The 13,298-nt window shown below is 36.0% G+C and overlaps 1 protein-coding gene across 1 annotated transcript in view; it reads left to right on the top strand.

Annotated features, from left to right (window-relative positions):
• The window catches only part of LOC137643131 (carboxypeptidase D-like), a 589,663-nt gene that overhangs the window by 308,453 nt on the left and 267,912 nt on the right, over nt 1–13,298 (top strand). The window contains exon 15 of the mRNA XM_068375981.1: nt 4,785–4,921. Coding sequence (XP_068232082.1) covers nt 4,785–4,921 — 137 coding nt within the window. The remainder of the gene's footprint in view (nt 1–4,784; nt 4,922–13,298) is intronic.

Raw genomic sequence — 13,298 nt, 5'->3', positions numbered from 1 at the left:
AATCTAGAGGGGATTTGGGGTACTTCCAAAAAAGGTTAAGAACCCCAGCTTTAGGTACGTGTAAAATAATCACTTTCTCAGTCAAAGTAGGAGGGAAGCATCTTCTAGGACCATGAACTCAGTCTGGAGGAAGCTGTGGGACAATGCTTTGAGGGTCTTAGGCTGTCCATTCAATAGTAATTGAATCTGTGATATTAGATCAAAGTGGACAGAGTTTCAAAATAGTTCGTTCACGTCTAAATAAGGACATTTACAGACAGTGGTTGTTTACTTCTGCAGGAAATGCTGGTTTGTCGCTGGATGAGTCAACTTGGTCAGTTTCTATATTGGAAGCCTCAATATTTTGTTCTTTAGAGTGAACCTTTAAAGTGAGAGAAAAAATGTCCAATATTTCGGTGGACAAAATATTTTGGGGCGAAATGATTGAACTTCGTGAGTCATCCATGCCTTTGGAATGTAGAGTAGAATGTATTCATATAGAAAGGCTAAAAACGAGGTTTACAAAGTTCCAGTGGAAGAATTGAAAAAAAAAAAGTCTCCTGAAGCCAATAAAGACATGATCACTAAAATAATCATTGATATATGCAGCGTGTTTGGATAGGAACTAAAAAATTTTGAGACCTTCAATAAATCTGGTACAAGAATTGATGAGGTGTATAAACCATTCCTATGGTATTATGATCTTCTATCATTTATAAAGGATTCAGAAACACCTCGTCCTTCTGTGCCTAATGTGCAAGAGGTAATGGAGATTAATAAACATTGCAGTTTTAAATTTAATGATCAGAACCTGTTAATTGACTCCATGGCAGTTTATATGTTATACTGTTAAAACCAAATGTTTTAAAACAATACCAATATCATATGAAATTATATAAAAAGTTATTTGAAATATTTGATATTTCATAATCATAAACCAGAGAACTACAATTATTGTAATGTTCAGATACAAAATATATTCCAAACCATCTCTGAATGCCAGGGTACTTCACCATCACCAATAAAATAGTTCTGAATCATTTCTCAAACTTTTTACATCTCGAGTATAGCTGAATATTCTTTTCCGTTCATTACTCTGCTTTTGGGCATAAGGTTTAAACAATTTTTTCATTGAAAAGTCTTCATCTCCTATAAACACAAAAGGTTCTGGCAAAAATGATGGAGGGATAGCATAGGATTTTGAAAGACTGCCTTTGGCTAATTTTTCACCAAATATTGTGTTTTCCGTAGCACCCAGATCAAATATTCTTCCATTCAGTCCAAAATCACACATGATAAATTTGCCCTTTGTATTAATGGCAGCTATCGTATATTTATACTGATGTAAGATAATACAGTGAAGTTTGACTTTAAACATGAATACCATGTTATTTGTAAGCATGTTGCTATTATGTTTGTTTAATAGCAATAAAAACTTAGCTGTTTACCTTCATGTATTCCCTTTTAAGTGAAGTCCATATGGTTTGACAGGTTTCTAATTTGATCAAGTGTAAGTGCTAAAGAGATATTGTCACACTGAATTTGAGATCTTTATATGAGCGTCCTGATGCTAAATATTGTAGTGTGGCAGAAAGTCTTTCATGAAGTGTTATGGTCTTGCTTTTTTATATAAGGTGGTTTTCTATTAAGCAATTCATAATGTGTGTCCATATATATGCATTGGTAATTGTATCAACCATCAGGGTACAATTGCAATGAGGAAAATAAAAAATTCTCTTCAGCCATCTTTTAGCCCAAAATCTCATCTTGTTTCGGTCTTTTTTCCCCAAGTCTCATATATTTACAAGTAAAAAATCAGTGATATAAAGGTGGTTTTTTGCTCTAATATTGAGACTGAAATTACTTGTATATAAAGATCTGATTGTAGTTTGAGTGTTCACCTATTCAATTTCAAAGCCCTGTCCACTGTAATCTGATAATCTCAATCAAATCGCTAGGGTAAATTTCTTGTTGAGGATTTGTGTGACTGGAAAAGTCCATGGGCTCAGAACGAAGTGATGAACTCACTCCAAGACCTTGTGAGGGAGCAGCAAAAGACTGCAGCCAATGAATTGTCTTCATAAGAGGAGGGGGGGGGTTAAACATGCCCTTAGTACAGTTCATTGATCAAAGAAATTTTGTGGTATGTGGTGAAATGCAAAGTTTTGTTGAAAAATATTACCCTCATTAAGCTGTCACATTTCTTCAAGGCATTTCTGTCTGATGTCCCAAATTGAGCATATTTTGAGCCAGATATTTCCAAATTGAAGATATTTTGGGCCATTTTTTTCTTCATGATACTTTGAGTCAGTTTTTTTTCGAATTCAATATATTTTGAGCTAGTTTTATCAAAACTTTTCTCTTTTTCTTTGTCTCTCCCTTTTACTATAGTTCTCCCACTTCATTGTTATCAACAACTTATTTCTTTTATTAGTTTATTGTAGATGATTCTTTTCTCTAACAGAAACTTAAAAATATAAAAATAAAATCTTGTTCGGGTGTGAAAACATTTATTCTTCTGGATGCTGATCTCACTTCCAAGCCAAAAGGATGTGTAAGTGGGGTAGGTCCAGTGCACTATGCTTCCATGCTGAAGCATTGATTAAAATTGGTTCATTTTGTTCCTTTTTATGGCTGACGAGAAAATGAAAAGGGTACTATAACATTAGCAACAACATGGCCAATGCTACCTAACAAGTTCAAAGCTCCTCTAGCCTTCAGGTGTATATCAATGCTTCTTGTTAAAAGCTTAGCCCCCGGGAATTCCTTGAAAGCACCATCTCTGTGACCCCAACACATGTCACAGCCATCAAACCATGCGACTACACTCCTTTTCAATCAGGTCTTGAAATATCTGAGTGAGCAGAGAAAAACATGATCAGTTATCTTTGTTTCGCCACAGACCAGCTTGCATATTTGCATTCAAAGAACTAAAGTTACCTCTAGCATCTTTCACGGCACGAAGAACTAACCTGAGACATTGCTGCAACCAGAAAATCAACTGTTTCAATAACTATGTAGTCAACTGTTATTAGTGATAAATGCACTGTGACCTGTAATTAATGGGTGTTGTTTTATTTCATTTTACCAATTGGTAATGTAAATTGATAAAATTTCTCCCTATCTTGCTTTCAGTCACATTGAATTTTGCTCATTAAAGCCATCCATCATAATTTTTTCTTTCCACCATTCTTGGAGGGATGTAAAAGGGAGGTAGTGAAGGTTGACCATTTGAAAAAAACAGAGGTAATAAATGAATATCAAGAAAGGTTGGAAGTGGCATATGGCAGGTTGTTGAAAGGAGATGAGGTAAGGAAAAGGTGGGTTAAATATTTTGAAAGGTTGCTGAATGAATGTTGAAGATAATAGGGAAGCAGATATAATTACTGCTGCAGGTGTTGAGGTGCTAGTGATGGGGGATGAGAATGAGAGAGAGATTTCAAGAGATGAAGTGAAGAGAGCACTAGATGAAGCGAGAGCAGAAAAAACACCTGGTATGGATGGTGTGAGGGTCGAGATGTTAAAGGAAGGCGGCAGGGTGAATGCACTTGAATGGTTAATAAGATTGTTTAATATGGGTTTTATGTTGTCAGTGGTACCAGTGAACTGGGTGTGTGCTTGTATTTATCTGTTATACAGGTAAGGGAGATGTGCATAAGTGTTGCAATTCTTGGATTATTAGTTTGTTAATTGTGGTTGGAAAAGTGTATGGTAAAGTGTTAAATCAAAAGGATTAAGGATAAAATAGCAGATGCAATCTTAGAAGTACATGGTGGTTTTAGGAGAGATAGGGGATGTATGGATCAGATTTTTACAATTAAGTTCAAAAGTGTCTGGTTCCAGTTCCAGTTTCATATGAATAGGTGCTCACCAGAATGATAGCTATCATTCTGGTGAGCACCCCCCCCCCCCCTCACTGTGGTGCCCAACTACATCAATTGCCTCCCCAGTGAGCAGCTTGAACTTACAGTCCCATGCTGGTATTAATTTGTTGCCATGCAAATGTTAGGCAGACATATTATCACTGTACTAGCCAGGAGGCTAGTACAGATATGCAAGAAATATTTAGCAAAAGATAAAGAGGTGTATGTTGGATTTATGGATCTGGGGAAAGCTTATGAAAGAGTTGATAGGGAAGCGATGTGGAATGTCTTGAGGTTATATGGAATTGGTGGAAGGTTGTTGCAAGCAGTGAATAGTTACTACATAGGCAGGGAAGTGTGTGTTAGGATAGAAAAGGAAGTGAGTGAGTGGTTTCCTGTAAGAGTGGGGCTGTTGACCTCCCACCTAAATTGTTATTCATCTTAAGAGAAATGGTTTTTGCTGAAACTTTTCAAGTTTTTGTAATGAAACATTTTTAATTTAATGAATATTCCTGAAGTTCATAGCTTTACTACCTCTGCAGACAACAACCTCAACCCAGTTTTAAGTAAAATTCATATGGCTCTCATCATCAGTATAGAATGCTGCCCCGTAAACCCATTATTTATATTAAGACTCCTATCTCTGCCAGTCTCCACAAATTAGGTAGAGAGCAGTTGGCCTACTGATGGGTTTTAGTAGCTGTTATCTTTTCCTATTTGTATGGGGGCATAACTGAATACATTTCTGAGAATCATGGAGACTCTGAAGGAATCTTTAGTATGAAAAAAAGGATACAAAAAAAAAAAAAACTTGGAAAATTATTTTTTGAAAATATTGATGATGGACTGTGGAATATTTATGAATTGAATGTCATTAGATTTTAGTTAATCTAATTACCTTTCTCAAATTATTAAGTTCGTAAAAATTATTTGTAATTTCAGGAGTGGCAGGTCAAATCTTAGATGATCATGAACATGTAATACCAGGATCAAAGGTAACTGTTGATGGCACAGAGATTGAGTTAAGTCCTGAAGCTACGTTTAGAAAGCTACTTCCTACTGGAACACATTCATTGCAGGTACGTTCTTAGAAAATTTGAAAGGTTATTATGTGCTGTTACTTATCTCTATTACTGTAGTTAAATAGATGTATAAAATTTCTTATTTCGGGAAATGGTTTTTGTAGAGGTGTGTATGAATTGTAACATGATATCATAAAAGAGATTTAGGCAAGCAGATTTTAAATGCAGAAAGGGTTTTTTCTCTGTTTAAATGGGAATTTTTAATGGTATTGAAAAATCAGATACTGTAGTATTATACTGCAGTGAATGGTTAGGTAATGGATGATAGGTAATATATATTTTTAGATGACAGATAGTGTTCTTCTCCATGATCTGCCTATGGACAATGTAATGTAATCTCATTCCTCTCTACTATTTGCTGTACTGGTAACATTCTGGATTGAAATACTAATATTTAGAGAACACTAAAAACTGTTATAAATCTCTTAAATTGGAAAACAATTTGAAAGAGAAGTTATCCTGTTTGTGACATGCCTCTGATGTGCAGAAACAAAAGAATTAATCTGGAGAATATAAAGAAGTTTGAAAAGTTGTTGCTGACATTTATGGCTGGAGTGTCTTGAAATTAGACTATAAGTGAGAAAATACATGTATGCTCATTTTAAAGGGCTATAATGAAATTTAATGAACAATTTATACATCCTAACATCAGAAATTAATACAAATTATGAATTCAAAATTAAAATGGAAATGAGGGTGATGAAAGAGAAGGAGAAGCAAGTTACTGCTTGGAGGAAAAAAATCTCCCTCCATGAGAACGTCTGGTAAAATATTGGGAGTTGTCTCTCTTGAACGACTTTCACTATCACTAGATGACACCTGATTTATGCTTTGTGGACACTTGGACTTCATTATATATACTTGTTGTAAACTTTCACAAGGACCCTGTTTAAAGACAACTGTTTTTATCTTTTCTTTAAAATCATATGAAAATGGAACATTTCATTATTGGTAAGTAGATTCACTGCTTGCCATGCCTAAGACTCATGTGGGTGATGTATTCCTACAAAAGTTTACAATGTTTCCCAAATTTTCAACATCTCCCTCATTTCACCGAAAGCAAGCAGTTTATCAATCTTAGACTCCCCTGATTCCGAGAACAACAAATTTACTTAAAAAGGAACAATGGCATCAACATTAAAAGAATTAAAGCCCCATTGAATTTACGGTGTTAAAAAGAGTCTGGCACAATTAAGGGCAACCCATGCTCACAACAAACATGGGTGAACAAAACTTAGAAAAAAATTCATACAACACTAAATAATACCTAGGGTAGTGATTACACACCATAATTGAAACATTTGGAAAGAAAAAATTGATTATCAGTCATTAACATGCATATATATGGTGCAAATATCATATTAGAAAGAAATTTATATCAGTGAGTATATATTGTTCTGTGTAACATTAAAACTGAAAATCATACAATCAACTCAAAAATGGTTACAAATAAAATATAAACTCTTATCCCAAGATACTTAACTCAAGCTATTCCCTCAGGTCTTTAGTGAATGCAATTAATAAGAGGTGAGTTAGACAATCAATCACCTAACACGTCAGGTATATGATTGGACCTGGGCATCAGCTCCTAAGTCTGAAAAAGACCCAGGATATAGTAAAGGCATATACAAATATAATACACAGTGTCCAAAGAACAATAATTATATTTTTTACATATTATAAATGGTTGCAATTGCATAAGAAAAAAGGTAAATGCAAACAAAGGTACCTTATTAGTTTCATAAAAACATTTCTTTCTTAGGATCATAATAGTCATTGCAAAATAATGATAATAAGCATAATAATAATAAGAGCAAAATCAATAAAAGCATCATCAATACAAGTATCAGCATCAATACATGCATCGTCAATAAATGTTTCATCTACAAATGTACCATTAATAAATGCATCATCTATAAATGTATCATCAATAAATATGCTCATCTTTCAGATACCTAGTCTGTATAGGTCTGGGGCCCCTAGCCACCCTCTACTGCGGTAGCTCTCAACTCTGTCCCCCCATTCGGGACGTTTATGGAACCATGCATCTCAACAACCGGTGAGGGCCTACTAACTCTTGAGGCGAGACACCCCTGGCCGCATTATTTGGGGACCAGTATGAGGACAAGTCTTACAAAGAGCAAACCTCGATGCCAGGCCCTCTATTAACTACTACCACTATTAACAAAGCTATCCCCATAACCCCAACTTAACCTAGTGTGAGAAGTGTATAATTTCACTTGGGAATCGTGCCATTCAAGACTACTAAGAGGCATCGACTTAGTCTTAGTCAAATTAAGATGAACTAACATACAAGAGATGATCACATTTCTAAGAGTATCAGAGGCCTTTAACAAAGAAGTATCTTGGATGATTATCTTCTCATTTTTTCTCTTTCGCTGACTGGGTAAACGAAACTCCTCGTCTTGCACTGCGCAACTACAGTACTGAGGTGCGCTAAGACAGAAATTAATGGTGACCGAACTTTCTACACGATGCCTCCCTCCCATATTTCTTTATATTTAGATTCCCATTTAACAGAGATAACCTATTGGTATCTTAAGTTAACCATATCCCTTTCAAAATCTGTTCTTAAGTTAAACTTACAACTGTTCACAAAGTTTGGCATCTCTAAGTAAATATCAAAAAGACATTAATGCTCAGAAGGTTCTGGAAGCACGTAAGTGGGCTCGCATACCACCTGTTCTCTCCCTATCTTACAGTTATTCAAATCGGATAGTAACACTGCGAACGTATCTTTTTTGTTGACTGCAAAGTAAGGGAAATTAAGGAACACTAGGGTCCCGACCTCTTCATTCTCTTTCTGAGTCCACAAAGATCTTACTTTATACAACTGAAAATTTGAATCTTCATTCTTCACAGGTATATCAACAATAAAGTAAAATTTACTTCCCACTTTCCTAACTCTGATGACATCTTATAAAAATCTGGTAAATTAATCTCTAAAGGAGGAATAAAGAGAGGAATCGTCTTGTGAATCTTCCATAAAAACTCCCCTGGGGATAATATGTCAGATGATATTTCCCCAGTGGTTAATACATGTTGATTCTGATTAGCCATGTTACCCAAATGCAAATTCACTAGCTAAAAATGTCAATTGAGTAGCCCTCTCTATATAAAGAATATCCCTTTGTATCTGATCTATCTCATTTCCCTGGGCCTGATCTGTGGCTGTCACTAATGTGCGTATTTGTTTATCCATAACATAAGTGTGAGAGATAATCTGATTTATAACCATGTGTGTTTTTAGGTTCTTGCTAGAACGCGTTTTCTAGTTGCCCAAGTTCTGATCGGTTTATTAGGTTTATCCAATCACCTATAAGTTCACCTATTCAATTAGTGCCACATTTATGGTGATTCTCTTTGATTCAACAAATGCCTTGACCAAATCCAATGAACTAAGAGGAATTAAACATACATTTGCAAGAATTGTCCGAATTTTAGTGACTGCGGCGTCTTTCAGAAGCTACCTTAACTAGGTCTTCAAAATTGCCTGCATAGTCGAAGATTTTAACTAAGCGCTCAGTCATTACAATCGAGTTATAATCTATAATCATGACATGAGTATCAGATCCAAACAATAACTTAGAATGACTCTGAAATATAACTCCTTGTCTTATACGCACTTCACTGTTCACACACACCATAGCTATTATTAAGCACACCACAGAAAAAGCATGAAGACCTCACATCTTCCCCGATTCTTAATCTTATCTAATTAATCCATCCTCCCAACTTGTCATCTTATTAAAGGGCAAGTATGCCCTCCTCAACCCCATATCTCTCTCTCTCTCTCTCTCTCTCTCTCTCTCTCTCTCTCTCTCTCTCTCTCTCTCTCTCTCTCTCTCTCTCTCTCGTAATCCTATCTGACTAAGCAATTCTCTCAACGTGTCATCTTATTAAAAGGGCAAGTATGCTCTCTCTCTCTCTCTCTCTCTCTCTCTCTCTCTCTCTCTCTCTCTCTCTCTCTCTCTCTCTCTCTCTCTCTCTCTCTCTCTCTCTCTCTCTTTTTCCATGCCCACCTTTCAAGGTGGAGCTTATGATGAGGTTGACATTCCTACAATGTTTTCAAGCTTGCCAGCTGACCAATCATTTGAATCCAAAACTGGATAAACTACTGACACATTGTTGTTGTCAGGTTGTCAACAGGTATTCTGGCACAGTTTTTACAACAGAGTAATGTACCTCTTACATGTTGCCTTTCGCAATGCTTCTAACTGTTATTTTGTCATGATTTACATTTTATTATTATTATTATTATTAATTGCTAAGCTAAAACCCTAGTTGGAAAAGCAGGCTGCTATAAGCCCAGGGTCCCCAACAGGGAAAATAGTCCAGTGAGGAAAGGAAACAAGGAAAAATAAGATATTTTAAGAACAGTAACAACATTGAAATAAATATTTACTATATAACTTTAAAAACAAGAGGAAGAGCAATTAGATAGCATAGTGTGCCCGAGTGCACCCTCAAGCAAGGAAACTCTAACTCGAGACAGTGGAATACCATGGTACAGAGGCTATGGCACTACCCAAGACTAGGGAACAATGGTTTGATTTTGGAGTGTCCTTCACCTAGAAGAGCTGCTTACCATAGGTAAAGAGTTTCTTCTACCCATACCAAGTGAAAAGTAGCCACTGAACAATTACAATGCAGTAGTTAACCCCTTGGGTGAAGAAGAATTGTTTGGTAATCAGTGTTGTCAGGTGTATGAGGACAGAGGAGAAAATCTGTAAAGAATACGGCAGACTATTCGGTTTATGTGTAGGCAAAGTGAAAGAACCGTAACCAGATAGAAGGATCCAATGTAATACTGTCTGGCCAGTCATAGCACCCCAAAAATCTAGCAGTAGTATTTCAAAGGGGGCTGGTGCCCTGGCTAACATACTACCTACAAAAGGGCCAACAAATGTTGATTTGAACTTATGCTCTTTACCCTGAAGTCAGCTCATGTATACTCAGTCGCCTATTTGAATGACGTATGGATGGACTTTAAATCATCGATTGTTACTTTGAACATTCCTATTTTGGACTATCTCTAAAAATTTATAGGCGACCTCAAAAGCCTGTTTGTTCGTATTAGTAATGTAAGTTAAAAATACATCTGTTATATACAGGTAATTTTTCTTTATTTGTGAATACATACATCATACAGTAGATTCAGATCCTGGCCAAAAACCAAATAATAGGGAGAATCGCCAATGCTCTCGAGGGCAATATTTAAAGCAAACTCTACTGTCAACAACATATCTGACCAAATGCAAGAATTGTGTATTATTATTATTATTATTATTATTGTTATTATTGTTATTATTATTATTCATAGCTAAGCTATAAACCTAGTTAGAAAAGCATTATGTTACAAGCCCAAGTGCTCTAACAAGGAAAAATAGCATAGTGAGGAAAGGAAATAAGGAAATAGATAAACAATATAAGAAGTAATGAACAATTGATATCTTTTAAAAACATTAACAACATTAAAACAGATATCTCATATATAAACTTTGAAAGTACTTTTGTCAGCCTGTTCAACATAACATTTGCTGCAAGCTTCAACTTTTGAAGTTCTACTGATTCAACTACCCGATTAGGAAGATCATTTCACAACTTGGTCACAGCTGGAATAAAACTTTCTGAGTACTGTGTAGTATTGAGCCTCATGATGGAGAAGGCCTGACTATTAGAATTAACAGCATTCCTAGTATTAAGAACAGGATAGAACTGTCCAGGAAGATCTGAATGTAAATGATGGTCAGAATTCTAAAAAAATCTTATGCAACATGCATAATGAACTAATTGAACGACGGTACCAGAGATTAATATCCAGATCAGGAATAAGAAATTTAATATACTGTAAGTTCCTGTCCAACAAATTAAGATGAGAATCAGTAGATAAGGACCAGACTGAAGAACAATACTCGAAACAAGGTAGAATGAAAGAATTAAAACACTTCAGAATAGATTGATCACCAATTTTTGGTCCAATTGAAGTAGACACGGACCTAATTTGTTTCTCAAAAGTAAATTTGCTGTCGAGAATCACATCTAACATTTTACAAGATTCATGCAAAGTTAAAGAAACATTATCAATGCTGAGATCCGGATTTTGAGGAACCACTGTCCTTGACCTACTTACAATCATACTTCGAGTTTTGTTAGGAGGCAACTTCATACCTCATAATTTGCCCCATGCACTAATTTTAGTTGGATTCTATTAAGGGATTCAGCAATCCCATATTACATTCAAGAGATGGAATTGATGTAAAGAGAGTAGCATCATCTGCATATGCGTCAAGCTTGTTTTCTAGGCCAAACCACATGTTATGTGTATATAGTATGAAAAGTAATGGGTCAAGAACACTACCCTGAGGAACACCAGATATCACATTCCTATACTTACTATGGTGCCCATCAACAACAGCTCTCTGTGGTCTATTACTTAAAAGTTCAATAATGTTGCTAAGAAATTACCCACCCACTCCCAACTGTTTGAGTTGCAAAACAAGGTCCTTGTGATTAACACGGTCAAAGGCAGCACTAAAATCAAGGCCAATCTTATGAACTTCCTCACCACAATCAAGGGATTTCTGTACAGCATTGGAGATTGTAAGAAGGGCATCACTTGCTCCAAGGCCTTTACAAAAACCAAATTGCAAACTAGGGAACAGATGATTACCTTCAGCAAACCTATTAAGATATTTTAAATATTTAACTTAGCCGGTGAATATATAATAGCTGCAACTCTTGCTCGACAGACAAAAAAACAGTAAAAACTCGCCAGAGATCGCTATACAGGTTGCGGGTGTGCCCACCAGCGCCAACTGTCGGCCAGATACCACTCGATGTAAACAAAGACTCAATTTCTTCTCTGTCGACGTGTCGACAAGACGTACTTTTACTCGCTGTAGAACCTGGAGTTTTCTCAACATATTTGGTGAAGTACTTCATTTTGGTTTGAGCTTTCGCAGTGCAGGTGTTTTATCTTCATCTTAAATCTTGAACTCGTTTTTGGATAGATTTAATTTTTGATGACAAAGAGAGTATGGACTTTCTTTGACTTTTAAATGGCCGACCCTTCCCTTAGACGGAAGTGTGTTTAGGCTTTTAGCAATTATCTTATCACGTTATAAATTAATTATAGATTTTCCTCTATATATTTTATATCTCACCGCCTTTATTAGGCCTCTTCGATTAACTTTCCATTTATAATAAACATAAAAATAAATTTTAATGATTTGTTTATATGCGACCTTTCCTGAGAGTAGGCGGTCCTAACTTGGAAACCGAAGTTAAACAACGTTGAGCCCTTTTCAATCGTAATAGCTTTTAAAGAGCTAATGATTTAAAACTTTTTAAATGAATATTTTTAATAAATATTTTATGAAAGATTTTCTTTGAATAGTCTTCGTACTGTTTTCAAAGATGAACTAACGTTTAGTTTATTTATGCTACGCAGTTTGCGCTCTATCGTTACGATAGAGAGAGAGAGAATCACGGTTTCACTTTGCAGAAAGAGTAAATCGATTCTGACGTTTTGTTCATTCTTCTTTCAAAGCTTAAATGTTTTAAATTCTATTTTAAAGGAACTTTTTAATTGAAAAACCTTTCAGTTTTTTCCTTTGGTCAAATAACATGTTTTTTTTTTGACGAAACGTAATTGGGCTCTTCTCTTAGGTGCGAAATCAAGAGAGAGAGAGAGAGAGATAGAGACGGAGGGAGAGAGAGGAGAGAAAACGTTCCGTTCAAGCGGGTAACGTTGTTCTCGAGTTACTCTCGTCCCTAGTCTCTGTACGGGGAGAAAGGATAAAACGTTTTTAGTTTTTTATTCTCGTCCCCAGGCAATGTACGGTGAGAGATTGAAAACGTAGTTTTGAATGAACTAGTGTTTAGTCTCTTCCCCAGCCACTGAATTTTTTATCTTAAAAGATGTTTTCTGTGTTTTACTGGTATTAATGTGCTTGCATTATACGACTGATTTAGCATTTACTACCTTTTGATGAGGGTAGAATTGCGTGCTTCAGGTAGAAATCAGTAAAAGTTTCGATTTCAGTGAAATAAGTGCAAACAGAAAATTGTAGTGATAAAGTGATATTGCGCAAAGTGTTACAGTGTTGCGTAACCGAGGGTTCGTCTGTTCGTGCCTGTCGTTCACCTAGTCCGGGACCTCTTGCAAGCTCCCAAGCCCAGGGGAGAAGTAATGTCGTACGACTTATGGGTTCGAGAGGCCTTGATCAGCGAACAGACGTTCCCTCTATGGTATCGGGTGTATCTTGCCAAGATCTCCCCTACCATAAGGCGAGAGAGACAATTTTCTCCTCGTCATCCGAAGGCTTTTCGCATAAGAAACCTGAAACAA

Source organism: Palaemon carinicauda, chromosome 6 (genome assembly GCF_036898095.1).
Source record: "Palaemon carinicauda isolate YSFRI2023 chromosome 6, ASM3689809v2, whole genome shotgun sequence".
NCBI lineage: Eukaryota > Metazoa > Arthropoda > Malacostraca > Decapoda > Palaemonidae > Palaemon > Palaemon carinicauda.
This window is presented reverse-complemented; position numbering and strand designations above follow the sequence as displayed.